At 40.2% G+C, this 16243-nt stretch overlaps 1 protein-coding gene across 6 annotated transcripts; it reads right to left on the reverse strand.

Annotated features, from left to right (window-relative positions):
• Positions 1-4555: 4555 nt before the first annotated feature.
• Positions 4556-15348, reverse strand: LOC144953545 (uncharacterized). 6 transcript variants are annotated; one of them, XM_078884107.1, is made up of 6 exons: positions 15174-15326; positions 14816-14905; positions 13616-14238; positions 10978-11191; positions 8683-8883; positions 4556-6765 (listed from the first exon to the last, which is right to left on the reverse strand). In XM_078884107.1, exons 3-6 carry the CDS (start codon positions 14038-14040, stop codon positions 6166-6168), a joined length of 1440 nt encoding a protein of 479 aa, XP_078740233.1. In that variant the 5' UTR covers positions 14041-14238; positions 14816-14905; positions 15174-15326; the 3' UTR covers positions 4556-6165. The 6 variants fall into 6 exon arrangements, with proteins under 6 accessions (XP_078740233.1, XP_078740260.1, XP_078740224.1 ...); XM_078884134.1 differs by having other exon boundaries at positions 15281-15295; XM_078884098.1 differs by lacking the exon at positions 14816-14905 and having other exon boundaries at positions 15281-15348.
• Positions 15349-16243: the final 895 nt, after the last annotated feature.

The raw sequence follows: 16243 nt of genomic DNA on the forward strand, positions 1-16243 counted from the left end.
CTGAAAGAAAACTGAGCATGAAGAGATGTATGCCAAGAAATATAGAAAAAGGAGTGTAGTGTTAGAGAATACAAATTATAGAAATGATATTTATTGTTAAGAAAAGTAAGTGGGCAGGACACATCACTTAAAGGGACGATGAATGAGACTGGTGATAGAAACGGCACCCAAAGAGGAACATGCTGAGAGGAGAATCCCCGTCGAGATAAAGTGTAGAGTTTGCTCTTGTGCAGAAGTGAGATAAATTTTGGGATCTCAAGATCAGGACAGATGGTGGCGTGGGGAGGCCTCAATCCAACAGTGAATAGAACATGTATTGTAATGATGATCCAAATAGGTTATCACTTAGCGCAGATGCCCTTGGACAACCAGGGTAAATATAGTTATACACATAAAAAATACATCTTTTCTTCTGCTGCTGTCCATTAAAACGATGACGACTGTGGAGAGCAGGTAGCAGTAATATTCCTGCGCGCTGGTCGGATAAGAGGCCAGCCCTTGAGCGGAAATATGGGCCACACTGTGCGCAAGAGTTATTAGTCTGCTGAATGGGATTTAAGTTGTGCCTCTCCTGGTGTGTATATGTAAAGGAGAGCCGACACACACGGTTGCAGGGGGTTCGTCTTTTATTCCTTTCCTCCCATCCACACCTGTCCCCAGCCGTCCCAATCTCGTTCCTGCCAACGACCTGCTCTTCCCGCCCGTTCTCTCCCTTATATCTCCTCGCCTGCTCCTCCCCCTTCTCCTGTCACCGTCCCACTCCCCCTCCTATTGGTGGGAATCCTTCCCCTGACACCCCGACATATGTTATGCATAGAGAACAAATTGTGCTAGATTGATCTTAACACTACCCTTTTTTTAATTGTGCACAAGTAATTCTGGTGCACTATATTTAGCGCAAATAATAGCTCGTTTATATTTACATATTGTGTTCATCTGATTTACTGTAATTACAGCAATAACTGTTTTGTATTGTGAATTAATGTCATTCAGCAGAATGGTGGCCAAACTCATATTATATTAATTACGTGCACGAGCACATGTGTTAATAGATATTCAATCCACTTTATCTAGATTACGTTTTAAATATATTTACAGAAATTATTCCCATCTCATGAAACACAAAGATTTTTTGCCAGGGCACTCTGACTTTTTGGCAGCTTAGTGCTACTATACTTTTGTTTCAGTCACACATACCAATTTTGTCTCAGCTATAATTATTGATATGGCTTGATTCATGCTTCTCTTTTATCTTTGATCTTCCACAGGTCTCAATCACTTTTCCTGCTATTTTACATTACAACTTGCAGGCAGACACACCTCATCAGACGTCTACTCTCGTCATCATTATATCGTTTCAGGAGCATCCTATCTACCACCCACGCACGAAAAAGTATTCTGACAATCGCTAATTATTTCAACCACGCAAATAGGCGTTTCTTAATATTGTTGTAAAATGAATACATTTTGTAGTATGGCAAGCAATTAAGAAACGCATCAACTTTGTATGCAATCTCTTCCTTATGCACTGCAGCTGCTGCAACAACGATTGGAAATCCACTTCCAAAGGATGAACTATCCTCTTGAGAGGTCTTCCATCATTAAGTTATTGAACGTGTGTGCATTACCAGCCTGGCAGCATTGTGGCAGAGCTCAAGGTTCACATGGAAGGAAGAAAAAGTGTATTCATCAGAGATGATGTCTCTGTTCCACATTTCCCTGATCTTGAATTTCTGGTTTTGATCTTGTGAGTCTGTATCTCTTCCCTTTCCTCTACTAAATTGATTTGCTGTATTCACAACTCGCCAAGTATGTATATGATCACTCAGAACCGGACTCCAATCTTGCTATTACAATTGAGCTAGTAAACCAGCAGCATCGTGGTGCTGAGATCAATGTCCTTGGCGACTTTAAGGTGCACAACTGTTATTGGCTAAAAGAAAGCCACATACTACAAAGCTGTCCCTAGAGCTTACAATATTTTCAATTGAGAACCTTGAACAAATATGACATCCTTTATCTCTGCATCCTAAAATTCACAAATTATAAAATTTACGGTGCCCCCAAAGTTTATGAAAACTCCCGACTAAATTCCTAAGGAACAACACTCACTAACGTTTGCATTACACAGAGGTGGTTTGAGATTTCGCATGAATATTCACTCCCAGCGCGAGCTGACTCATTATATTTCGTAGAGGATCATTCCGCTACCAAAAAAGTTCCTCCTTCTAGTTTGAAAGTGCGAGTTTGCGTTTTAAGTCGACGTAAACAAATATTTCATGGAAGCTGGTTCGTAAGTGCGACTGACTGTTCATAAGTCGGGTGTACGTATGTCAGGGACTGTCTGTACCTGAATTTGGAAGAAAAAAACTTCGTGGAATTTCCACCTATCAACAGAAATCCATAAAGCATGAAAACAAATTCATCCTTTGTTTATACATTCAATAAAAATTAAGTATCCTTATCCTTAGTTTGGCTGTTTCAATCTCTTCCACTTTACTTAACCTTGCCTCTGCCGATATATCACCTTTAAAAAATATAAAATGCAAAATTATACAATGCTAAATGTTTGTACATTATTGTAATCTATAAATCTGAATTTCGATATAGTTGTAAATACATAAATACGAAACATTGCACTGTATTCAACATGCAAAGTAATGATTTCTGTACTGTATATGGAAGCAGTCCGATGCTGTGCAGACACATAATGAATGTTAATGAGCTATTGGATGGTGTCCAACTTCCATTCAACGGCCACTTACATTACATTACTCTCCCCCCCATCACCCTTGGTTTTTATATGGGCAGAAATAAAGGCCACACAATCATGAATATCAAATAAGTATGTGCACTCATCGATTACGCTCATGAGCACTATGGATCATTTTGAAGCACAGGACACTGTTGCCAATACCTAAATTATTGAAGTGTAAATGCTAGCAGGATTAAGTTTGGGGAAGTTTGAGTAGATGCTCTCAGCTTTCATTACAGCATGTCAATTTACCGTTCATTTCCAAACATGGCAGTTTAATTTCTTTCCCTACGTAATTTAGGCAAGCAATGCCAAAAGTAATATGAACTAACGCTTTCAGGTGTCCTGTATTATTTAACAGCAGCTTTAATCGATAATAAAATGTGCATCTTCTATCAGCTCCATCTGGCTGGGATGATGGATGTGCATGCCTCCAGGTTTACTGAGAACATTAGCAGTTCACACAAATGTGCCATTTTCGTAAATTTACACAGCTCCACAACAATGTTCATAATCCTTTTCAGCACTATTTAAAATATATATAAATTACATTAAAATAGTTATATTCATTTAAATGTGTATTTTTAATGCAAAATTTAACATCTGGAATAAAGTGGAAATATAAGTAATATCGTAAATACAAGTACTCAAACATAATTGGACAAAAAAAACCCCACCAAAATTATTTTCCTTGTAAAGTGATATATTAAAGAATAATTATAGAATAAGAGTTCGAATGCGAGACCTGGACAACCGAATGGTTTCCTTACATTGCTTGTCTGGGTTGCTGTATTAAGAGTTGTGTAAATTCAATATCCCATTGTCAAACCATTGACACCCTTTAAAATGTTGCAAATACAATTAGTGCTGTGGTTTAGTTCATAACATAGTTGTTATTTTAACACCATAAACATAATACTTTATTACAGAAATATAGACTTCCAAATGTGGCTTGTCTGGTTATATATTGGGAGTTTGGGACATCCAATACATCCTCAGATGAACGTTCCTCAGGTGGGAAGCGTTGGAAGCTGTGGTTCATAATCTGCACCGCAATCCTGGCAGCCTGGGTTATTTGGGTCAGGCAAAGTAAACATGCCAACTTGTTCTTCAACATGTCTGAGGCATCCTATAAGTCAACGCGGATTTAAATGATTGGCTTGCGTGGCTTTAAAATATCCAAACTGGGAAGACAAGTAGCATACGAAGGCACCACATCCCTTTATAAGCTTTAATTGGTGATCGCTCGAGTCAAAGCCTAAATGTCTGTGCAATTATTCATACAGCAGCACATGGACATCGACATACGTGACTTTACCGAAAGAACCAAGAGTATTTATCCTTGCAGTCACGAAAACTTCAAATCTAGAATGAATACGTGTAGCTGTTTGTACACAACTTAATTTCATGTGCTTAAGGCGATTTATCGACTTTTGCTAAAATAATTGTTGAAACATTCAAACTGCAAGAAGTTTTAATTTATCCATGAGGTTTTTTGGGTTAGATCACGTAAATGTGTCGTTAAACCTGCCACCACCGGACACAGCCAATTAGTAAGGTTTGTCACGGAAACAAAGCATGCCAATTGACGTGATAAACATTACTAATTGGCTGTGTCGGATGGTGGCGGTTTTAACGACACATTTACCCGATCCAACCCAAAATCTCCTATTATGGATATTGGTCACGAAAGCCTGTGTTAAACAGAGCTTGAATTGTTCAGATGCAGTCATCATAAGGCACCAACAGCAGATATCATTCACCATGTGGTAAGTTGCAATACACACACAGTGCTGGACTTGTATATTTTTTATTGTAAATACATTTAGATATGCGAAAGCGTTTCTTTGCATAAACCAAATATTTGGGCACATGACCGATATATTAAATACAATGTACTAATTTAGACATCAATATAACACAATAATAATCTTAATAATAATCTTCTGACAAAGTAATTCTTGTAAAAACTGTCAAAATGTATCAAGATTTGTCTTGGAAATAGCAAGGCAGAATTCCAAAGTCTCAATACAGGCAAATGCACGATTACCTCACCATGACTGGGTCAATGGATCATCATTTCAGCTGAGACCTCGACAGCTCACACGACTGAAACACGTTCCTTCGGAGTGGGCAGGTAGGAACTTGGTGGGACAGCGCATTCGTGCACGACAGAAAGCTCGCGGTCACGTGACGCACTTCAACCAATCCGGGAGCATACATGTTTGGGAGGGGCTATGCACGACAGACAAATAATCCCTGGTGGGCAGTGTGGAACTGTTGTTCCTACCTGTAAAACTTGACAAAAATATGGAGGCGCCAAATCTTTTCATGCTAGGCAACGAATGAAATAAGTGACGCTAATTTATTTTGCATTCGTAAATCATTCTCGTGACCAAATTATGAGCATAAACTCCCCAATCAAGCCTCTTCCATCGGCTAAAAAATAACATTAAACTTATGAACACTGTTTATTGTTTTGAGATGACTCCAGTGTCCCGCAAATGGAAGTGTTCAACAATTTTGCATAGTACAGTAAGATTCATCAAGGCATGGAAGTATTTACTTGGACAAACAATTAAATGTCATTGGTCGAGATCCCATATACCAGAGCTGTACATGGTGTCAAAAACCGCGGTGATCCTGCAATATAATTTTTCTAAAAAGTTGTAAAACTCATCCATACCATATTCATCTCTAATTTACAAGTGAAATATAATAATGGTAAACAATGAATTTCATACTGAAATATTTCTATACCACTTTTTGAAATATGAACACATCCTTCCGATCCTCAATAAAAGTTACAAATTGGATTTGAAGTATATATGCAACTGTATTTCCAGTTTCTCATATTAAACATTATGTTCTTACGCCAGTTGGCGGTTGACTATTGCCCCTCCATGGTCAATAATATACATAGCATTTTGTGGATAGACTGGCCATCTCCATAAGAATTTGGAATGTGGACCAACAATGTCTTGAGAACTTAAATGCAGAAGAATGCAACACCATTGTTGGAGCGGTGGGACACTTTTCACCTCGATTCATCAAAAACAGGCTCAAGCGGATTGCTTTTATATTAGTTCTTGCTGCTGCTTTCTTGGCATTGTTTTTGTCTAGATTTACTATTTTTCAATATGTTTCTTGATTAAATCTCAGACAACTTGTTCAACGGGCAATTCTATCATTTCACTTTGCATCTCAGCACACTGTTTTGGTTGTGGTAGTTTCTATTCATTTTCTCAATTACACGGTTTAATGATTTTTTTCTTTTTTCATTGACTATATCCCCCTTCTTCACGTGAGCCCAGTCACATAAAATTTGCACTTTTCAGAATTGTACAATTTGTACATTCGGTTGAATTTGCATGAACGCCCTTCGGAATGCACCTGGGTAGCGTTTTTGACTATGTGCACTTTTTCCTTTTCTTTATTGCTGGTTCTGCCTCATCTTTTGCCTGGTGTTTTGCAAAAACAACGTGTTTGGCAAAAACAACGTGTTTGGATCCATCACATTTTTTACTGTATGGTTTCTTCAAATTTGAGGTTTTATTACGATCCTCAACCACTTTACATTTCTGTTTCCTCTTCTTTCCTGTGGTGATGAAAGTTACCAGCGATTTATCATCTGTTTTTCCTAAAATTTCACGTCCTTTTCTGCGTTTGTCCTTTTCTTCCCTTGCGATGCATTTCTCTGTTCCAGCAACAAACAGATCTTTGCCAGTCTTGCATTCATGTTCCTTATCTTTCCCCAGCATTAAATTTAAACATTTAAATAGCTCTTCATTGCTTTTTTCCATCATGTTTTTGACTTTTGGCTTGAATGTGACTTCCACTTTACAATTGGCAGCTTTTTGAGTTGGCAATGCAGCCACTTGTGTTTCGATTGATTGGGGGTTTTCTTGTGCCTGCCCATCAAGCTCCTTCTCCCAGTCAATCTGAACCAAGCGGAAGAGCTGCATGGCTGACCAAGCATCCTCCACAGAGGAATGTCCATCAGTTCCCATCTGTGCACATACAATGGCAGACAATCACAAATCTAAATGTTTTCACGTTTACTAAATTAAATACAATAATATTTAGAATTTAACCAGGGGGAATGTTCACTACTCTACAGTGGGTCATGTAGCCCAGAAAATCATGAATACCAAGCAAAGCTGTTCCTAATTCAGGAGACTTCCATAAATAATCAACGGAGGAAACAGTTTGCACAATTATGTCAAATTGGCAATAGTAAAATGGCATACAAAGAGGCCTTCTCTTGTAAATAATCTTTCATACGTAAAAACTAAAAAACTGTTGTTATTTTTTTCAGTACACACACAACATTATCAGAAGAATGAAGCTGAATGTTAGTTGTCAAAACCCAACCCAGATATGACTCAACTGTTAGGCCAATAAGCTGCTCCAGCTAAATAAAAACATATCAAAATCTCTCCGTGAATAAAATTGAATGTGGTAATTGAAGATTTAAAGATATCAGAAAGGATACAAATGTACTCATTTATATAAATTGAAATATGTTTATACTTCAATAAAAAATAAAACACTTGCAGAAAGTTATTTCACTACACTATGAAGCATTTATACACCTGTGGTAACGGCAAGACCTAGGACTTAAAAATAGTTTAGGAACACCATTATTAAAACAGGTAAGCTAAATACATCTTTAAAATCCGTACACTGTGGATAACTGACAAAAACTCCAACGCCATAATTAGGTTTAAAATATCTTTTTACACGAAATATTTAAGTGTGAAATAAAAATAATGAAAACACAACAGCAAAATAAAATAGGCAGGGCAGATCAACCTAAAGTTGAAACCTTCAGTAAAAATAAATTCCCAAACTGATATACTACCAAAAATGAAATATGTACAGTATATCAATGTCTAATATAATTCACGGTTGGATAGTGTGTGCTATTTTGGTCCAGTTTCTCAGTATTAAATTACAGTAAATCCTCCATCCGCGAGTGTTACGTTCTTGAAAACATTCGCAAATGCAGAATTTGGAATTGCAGAAACCTTGTCCCAATTGGGTTACGTTCCTGGTAGGAGTGAACATAGGGGAGAAAAGGGTAAATCTAACCTATAAAAAGGCATTTTTGTCTGTCCGTCTGTCTGCGTGTGGCTGACACTTGCGATGGATTTGGCTCACGAACCGTGGGGTTAACGTTTAAAAAAGTACCCAGGTAGCACGCCATAAGCCCCGTGGTGAGCCAGCACTACTTTTAATTTCACGTCCGTCACGTTTAAAATAGTTGAATTCGCAATTTAATGCTGTTTTTTGTTATTTATTACATTGCACCTCCGAGCGCACACCAAAGCACGCATCTGCGCATACGCGCCCCTAGCGACGCACACACGTTCCGTGCAGGGGGGGGGGGATTCTCATTCGCGTTAAAAATACAACAAAATAACATAATTTTTAATGGACCTCAGTCAACTCGTTAATACCAAAATGTACAAATGAGTTGACTTATTGTAAGTACGTATGAAGTAAAAATGCACAATAGGGAGTTCAGAGCAGGATTACTGTGAGACTTGAGGACTAAGCTGGCAGGGGGGGGGGCCTAAATCTTAAAAGTTTCAAATGTAAAATTCTGCACGCACCTCCCCGGTGTTGGTGGTCTGGCACGTACACTCATGAATACTGGAATCCGGTGGTTCGCGAATAGGGAATTTGTATACATTTAGTAACTCGTGGAACTCGCGAATCCAGAACTCATGCATATTACAATGTTTCCTTCGATATGTTGGAATTAATAAAACAGTTCTAATGACGAATAAAAACGTAATTCCTGTATTTAAACAGGACACTCAGTGGTCGGGTTGAAGCAGAGATAACGACAGTAAACATCTTGTTCAGAAAAAGTATTAAAAACAAAACAAGACCAGTCAATATAAGAGAATTTTGCTTGCCTGTATGTCTTCTTTGAGCAAGGTCTTTGCGAGGATCTTTAGGGAAGTAATGCGCTGTGTGGAGAGGCCTGCCATGCTTCTCAGCAGCTTCGAGCGTGATGTGTCTCGCTGCAGAGACTCAGCTACTTTCACACCGATCACCTTGAAATCATTATGCAGGGCGTGACCCACCACCACCTTGTCTTTGAGGATCTGGACAATCTGCTCAACACATACATATCCATGAAAAAATTAATACAGCCAGTGCTCGAATTACAAACACCCGAATTACAAACATCCGTACTTAAGAACCAGCTTCCATGGGATTTCCTTTTTGTTAACATCGACTTGCAAACTCACAATTGTGAACTGAACCACTTAACTATTTCGTTCAGCGGAGCAATCCTCTGCGAGATGTAATGCTTCACACCATCCAGCTGAGAGTGTTTGTGTGCGCGCTCGCACATGTGTGAAAGTGAGTGTGCGTGCCCCCCCCCGCTACTGGGGAGTCAAAAGCAGCCGGGGGTGGTGTTGGCCACCCACCCCCTCATGTGCCATGGAGGCCTTCATAGGCACTGCTCGCGAACAGCACGATTAAGGCTATATGGGGAACCGTTGTAATTGTTGTGTATGCATGCGCGCACCTGGCCCCATGTGTGTATGCAATTGTGGGGACTAATTACGCCCCTTCTGACAAGCAAGACAGCAGAGTAAAACTAGTTTTCTTTTTTGTTTTACTTTGCTGTCTTGCTTTACTTACTCAAGGTAAGTAAAAATACAACCAGTTTAATTTGTATTTATACTTACCTCACAAATAAGAAATGTACATTCGGATGTAATACATACTGTATAGTAAATAAAATATCAAATAATGTAAGTAAACATAAAAGTTTTATAAGTAAAATAAAACACAAAATAAAGTAACTTAAACAGAAAAATAAGAAATAAAACTAGTTTTCTTTTTATATTTATTTTATTTTTCATTTACTATACAGTATTTATTACGTTCGAACGTACATTTAACGATGCTTCCTTTTGTGTTGAACTAACACATTGTATAACACTGACCGTATGTGTATTTAAATACAGTACATTGTGTTCCAACTTATGAACGGGTCTCAGGAAAGGAACCCAATCGTAAGTCGAGGGCTGCCTGATACGAGTCTAATGAGTCTAATAAATAACACGCTGTGTGACAATTACACATCCTCACAAAAAAAAGTGAAGTACATGTTTGGTAAAGTACATGTGGTGGCCTTGAACCAAAAACGGAAGGCAATCTCCATTTTATTTTAAAAAGTTACTCAATTATTCATGATGTGATGGCTTATAGAGACATTCTTTTAATTATTAAAATGTTAGCTTGGTGTTGCACAGCAGCATATTTTTGCTTTGGCTGTAACGTTTGGTCAGCTCCTCATCTATGGCACACATCCAATTTGCACATCTAACTTTTCACATTTTATAATCGGAACATTCATTTATTACTTGTGGGGAAACATTAATTCCTAAACATATGCCTTAAAGTTTTATAACACATAAAAATTATTATGGCAGTGACTAACATACATCCCAATTATGTTTTATATGGGTAATGAAGCTCAAACTCTGAAAAAAATATAGCAGTCTACGTTAACAACTTCAAAAATGTGCTTTAAAAAATCATAACTCGGTTAAAGTCACCGATGGCGACATGACTGGGAATGTGGCGAAGATGACTCGACAATAACCAAGGACGTCAAAATGCACATCGACATTGCTGAACATCTCCCCGCTGGATCTGATTAAATTGCTTTTCAATTGGAGTCGGCCAGTCAAAAGTCAAAGTGCAGATGTGGGGCTACTCTAATGACATGGACACCTGTGACTGCGGAGAAACACAGACAGCCGAGCATCTGTTGGTCTGTCGGCTCCTAGAGGAGCCATGGAGGACATCACCAGGGAAACAGCCCGGGCCAAATAATTTTCCCATTACTGAATTAATCATGATTATGGTGGTCAGACATTAAAAGAACTTGAAAATCTAAAATTATTTAATTTGGGCCACCAAATATCGATAGGTTGATTAATTTTACTCATTGAAGGGTCTGCTTAAAGTTTCAATTGTTTTATGCCTCATACTAAATACTTTGAAAAATGTCCCATAATTAATCATTGCACCGCATAATTCACTCAAGCCAAGTATGATGTTAACGGCAAAAAAAGAGGGTGAAGCCTGCTACCGGTGTGGCAAGCAAAGCATAAAAATACTTTAACCAAATTTGCGAGTGTACGATGTGCTGCTTTCAGTCACTGGTAGTAGGTGCAGTTCCTTACCTCCTTCTTGGCCCGATGGAATGGGATAGCTTTGGACAGATCTTTAGCAGTGATGCCACTCCATCGCGTGCGGTAGTCAGTGATAGGGTTCCTTGGTTTCACATAGCGATCGTACACAACGTCACCATAGTAGGTGACAATGCTGCATCGGGCCAGCTCACTGCACACACCAGCAGGCCCTGTTCCCACCATTTCACAGTCGAGGCCGAAATACCTGGAAGACCACCCATCACATACAACACATAAGACAGTGTAGCATATTATACAATCTTGATTTGAAGCTTTCGTGACTGCAGGAATCCATACTCTCGGTTCTTTCGGTAAAGTCACGTAGGTAGAAATATTTTATTTTATTTCTACCTAAGTGACTTTTCCGAAAGAACCAGAGTATTATACAATAATAATTTACTGCCATTTGTCTACTGTTGGATGAAGGCTTACCCATGCTGTATAATTCTGCAACATTCATTTAATATATATAGCTCATTCTAAACAATGATAAACACTGTATAAACTACAGGTGCCACAACCAATAGAAATCTGAAGGGTTCTGGTATGAAGTTAAATGTCAGTTTTTTTATGTTTACTAATACAAAACTTGATAACATGCTCATCTGGAATTTCCCATTATCAGCTCAAGTTCATGAGTAGTGGAGGTGAAATTCCACAATTGACACTTAACAGTAACTATAATTTTGACTTAAAACTTTCGTGACTGCAGGAATTCATATTCTATGGTTCTTTCGGTAAATTCACGTAGATAGAAAAAATAACAGTAATAAAAATGAAGTGAATAAAAATAATTAAACAGACCAAACGGTTTTCCTTAATACCTTCTGCTGCTAGACCACCCAGACTATATGGCTTACCAAAAATCCATAAAGAAGGTACACCCCCCTTCATCCCATCGTCTCCACCATTGGCTCACCCACCTACAAACTGGCGCGATATCTGTCTGAGACCTTGCAGCCATTCACTGGTAAGACCACCTCTTCTGTACTTAACTTAGCTCATCTGGTATCGTCAATTAAAGACATCTCACTGTCCCCAGGTGATTTGCTCGTTAGTTTCAATGTCGTTTCTTTGTTCACCAAAGTTCCTGTGCCCGATACCATTGCAATAATTGAAGATTTGGTTCAACAAGGACTGAATGCTGATGTCCCAGCCCTTGTGAAACACTGCATCACCAATACATACTTCACTTGGAATGGAACATTCTACAAACTGAAGGCACTCCAATGGGTTCTCCCTTATCTCCGGTTGTGGCCAACATTTTCATGGAAAAATTGGAGACGGACGCCATCCAGGCATCCACTCTACGCCCGTCCTTGTGGAAGAGGTACGTGGATGACACATTTGTCATCTGGCCACATGGCCGACTGGCTCTGGAACAATTCCTCAACCACATCAATTCCATACACTCAGCAATCAAATTTACCGTGGAAGTAGAAAAGGATGACATGCTACCCTTCTTGTATGTCTTAATCAAAAAGAGACCAGATGGCTCAATGAGCCACTGTCTACAGGAAAGTAACCCATACTGACGCCTACCTAAAACCTGATTCCCACCAACATCCATCCCAGAAGAATTCCTTCATAAAAACGCTACACCATAGAGCTCAATGTATCTCCGACCATGAACACCTGACCAGTTAACTTAAAACACGTACACCAGGCTCTCAAGGCGAATAGATATTCTGACTACACAAACCACAAAACCATCACCCAAACCGTGAGGAAGGAGCCATCTAAAGATCCAAACAAGGAGCCATCTAAAGATCCAAAAAGATTTCCAAAAACGTGAACAAACACAAGATCGAGGTCCGATTTAACAGTGCATAAAATTCGTGACCTGATCCCATCTGTGAAGGACAAGATTCCTGACATGCAATATCCCAGAGTCTACAAACTAAGCTGTATCTGCGGCAGCAGTTACATTGGGGAAACTAAACGACATGTCTCGACCGTGTTCGTGAACATAAGGCAGATCTGAAATACGGCAGGACCAATACTTCTGTCGTGGCTGATCATTACTTTAATGCGACTGGCTCACATGAAATTGATTTATAAGACGAAGGCTCATAATGATTGTACTACTTTAAATTAAAGAATGTAATACTTGACTTGTTTGCGTGATTAATGCATCGCTTTAAAATGTGTTGTTATGTGTTCCTATTTCTGTCTTGAGTGTGTAATTATCCCCCAATTATCACGGGTGTTCTATCCACGTTTCATTCGGACCTCTCACTGAATAGTGTAACCTTTCACGTTATAGAGAAAACTGATATTTGAATTCTCATGCAAAGAAATTTGGGCAAAATAAGTGCTTGCCCAAATTGTTTTTGAAGATTCATTGGTGACTGGGCTGAAACCACTAAATAACTTAAGAGTCTGTTTCAATTACAGGTAGCAAAACCTGAATATGAACCCATGATGGTAATAGTGTCTCATTTGAAATAAAAACAATGCAGTAATTAAAATGTGACCGAAATATTTAAATCCAAATTTAAGTCGGATTTTATGGCAGAAACCTGCAATTCCATTGAGGTTTGATTTTCACTATTTGGACCGAACACTCCCATTTTATTTAAAGTTTGTACCCAAGTAGCAGTGCAAAACAGACAGAGAACCAACTCACCTGCTTGGATTCTTGTTGGCAAAAGTCTTTGGCACATCTTCCGTAACGGTGACTTGTTTCTCTGGCCTTGCAGCTCCATTGGAAAACTCGTCTAACATGTTGTGACCTTTCATTTTCGCGTTTTTCCTATGCAATTTCACACTGCTGTGTTTAATCGTTCCATTGAGTGCATCTTTCATTTCTTTGTTGCTTTTCTTCAAATATGTTTTCGTCGGGGACTCTGGCTTGAATTTTACATTTTGCTTGTCTAGATGTTGAATTGTATCCAATTGTTGGATCTGTAACTTCTGGTGGCGCAAGTTATCTCTCCTCTCACGGGATTTATTCCCCTTCATAAAGCGAATGTCCCTTGCATGCTGTCTACTCTGTGATTTGCTGTTCTCAGGAACAACAGACACGTCCAAATTCAGCATAAGATCACACATGGCTCGTAATAAATGTACTGCACAAGAATCTACTTAATTTCAGTTTCACGTGCCATGGTTACTACAAAGGACTCTCAGGATCTGCACTTCTCCAAATGTTGGTGAAATGTCGAAAATAATTCAAATGTGTCCAGTTACAATTGTCTTTTGAGAAAGTGTACTGTTGAACATAAGGAATAAATGGTAGCGTTCAACGATCTGAAAGAAAAAGAACACACGAAACAAATTAGTTACGTCCTGTACAAAAGGACATTGTACTGTGAAAAGCCATTGCCTAAAACGTCGCCTATTACATATTTTCCACGTAAGACAAGTGTTATTGACGAATGCGTAGTTATTTGTTAATTGTGCACCACTGCCAATGACATTTGGGAATGCTCTTTATTTCCAGGATGTTTAATCTAGATTGGGGATTTGTTGAAGCTAAAAAGGACGCACGATCTACAATCGTCGTCCACACAATACCAAAGACACGGCCTTTAAATGCACGCATTTTTTGACAGTAACTTTAAATATTTTCTGCTTAACACAGCTTGATAAATTGTATCAAGCTGCATCGTTTTACTACCCAGTTATCCCTTAAAACGATACACTTGTGCTCAACGTGCTATCCCTGGCTTTACGTTAAAACCGAATCCAGTATTGTAACACAGCACATTCATACAGGTGGCGCGTGTGAGACACGAGTTCGACTCCAGACCACGGCGAACATGTGGCGACTGGTATCAGAGCCGGTGACGCCCCCCCCCCCTCTTCATCCAAACACCGCACTGACCAAACGCGGTGAAGTATGGCCAAACAACCCCCGGGGGGAACGACACGGCCACGCGATGCCTTTATCCAGCAGTGGATTAAGCGAGGAGAGCTGCATACGAAACGCAACATTCGCACCCTTAGCCCATGACGGAACCACGGCAAACCGGTAATACAGCGGACCACAACGTAGATTGCTGTGAACAATTAAACCCGCGTAGTTGTGTAATTATTGTAAATAAACAATACAGCGGCTGTGCGAGTTAGCGCCGCCCTGTAAAGTGGCCTAGGCCGAGGCTTTGATAACGCGACGCACACGAACCTTGCTCTCTAGAACACAATTTTTGTTGAAAAAAAAACACTTTGACCACAAAACTCACGGCAAAGCTTCCGCTGGCGCGCACACGGTTGTCTCGTGAAACTATTACCGTGAGAGGAAGAAAAGAAATCAGCACGGTTACGACTTTGCTTCGGCTGATTTACTCACCCGCAGAGCGCCGACAACTGCACGCAACCCGAAACACGTGGCACTCGACTGTAGATTTCATAGACAGGATAGGCAGGACACGTGGTTACATTTCACAGACCGGATGGGAAAGACACGCGGTTATATTTCATAGACAGAATAGGTAACCACGTGGTCTTCAGACGAGCGCGAGCAGGGAATTCGACTCACGAACAGGAATCCGATTCACGACGAACAGGATTCGACTCACAAACAGGGATCCGACTCACGAACATTTGACCCACGAACAGCGTATCCACTTAACGAACAAGAATCAGATCCCACTCAGGAGCACTGATCGGACTCGAGTTCATGATCAGACACGAGAGCTGCAGGGATAAGATGCGAGAGAAGGGATGGAAAAGATAACCCCCAGTAAAGAAGAGCTGTGTCGGGGGTTAATCGGCACTCACCACCCTGTTGGCTGGTAGCTCCCCCTTCTCGTCAATAGGGGGTGGAAGCGCTCTCACGCCACTGTTAGTGACCATGGCCCAAAGGGGCCAACAACAATCCCTGGGAAGCGGATTCTGGGACACATTCCCCGGACCCCGGGAGGGGGGACCGGGGGATGATGTGACTTTCCAGAAAGTTCTGGAAGGGAAGCGTGGCTAGGGTGGAGCAAGCCACGAGCCAGTATATAAGCCGGACCTCTCAAGGGTCTGGCTCAGTCATCTCCAAGCCGAAGACTGAAGACCTGGGTTGAAGTTAGGACCCTGGACCCCAAGCTCCATTGTCCTTCTAAGGGCCGGAGCTCAGTGAGGCCAGTGGTCAGGACCCGAAGACCTGGTACGGTCGACCCCAGCCAGAGCACGAAGGTTATCGGGATTCCCAGTGCTAGGGCCCGTGTAGTCCGGAGGCCATACCTCCCCAGGTATCAGGTAAGGGGGCCGCTACCCCTTTGTGTTAGGGACCTTGTATAATAGAACCAAATACATATCGTGTTGC

The sequence above is a fragment of the Lampetra fluviatilis genome, chromosome 3, assembly GCF_964198595.1.
Source record: "Lampetra fluviatilis chromosome 3, kcLamFluv1.1, whole genome shotgun sequence".
Taxonomy (NCBI): domain Eukaryota; kingdom Metazoa; phylum Chordata; class Hyperoartia; order Petromyzontiformes; family Petromyzontidae; genus Lampetra; species Lampetra fluviatilis.

What these genes read in the sequence shown, in the direction of transcription:
- LOC144953545 (XM_078884098.1), bottom strand. Translation starts at nt 14,040, where the DNA reads ATGTGTGATCTTATGCTGAATTTGGACGTGTCTGTTGTTCCTGAGAAC. An exon ending in GCCAACAAGAATCCAAGCAG is followed by an intron (nt 11,192 to 13,615) that starts GTGAGTTGGTTC and finishes GTGGTCTTCCAG; the next exon opens with GTATTTCGGCCTCGACTGTG. An exon ending in TCCATCGGGCCAAGAAGGAG is followed by an intron (nt 8,884 to 10,977) that starts GTAAGGAACTGC and finishes TGTGTTGAGCAG; the next exon opens with ATTGTCCAGATCCTCAAAGA.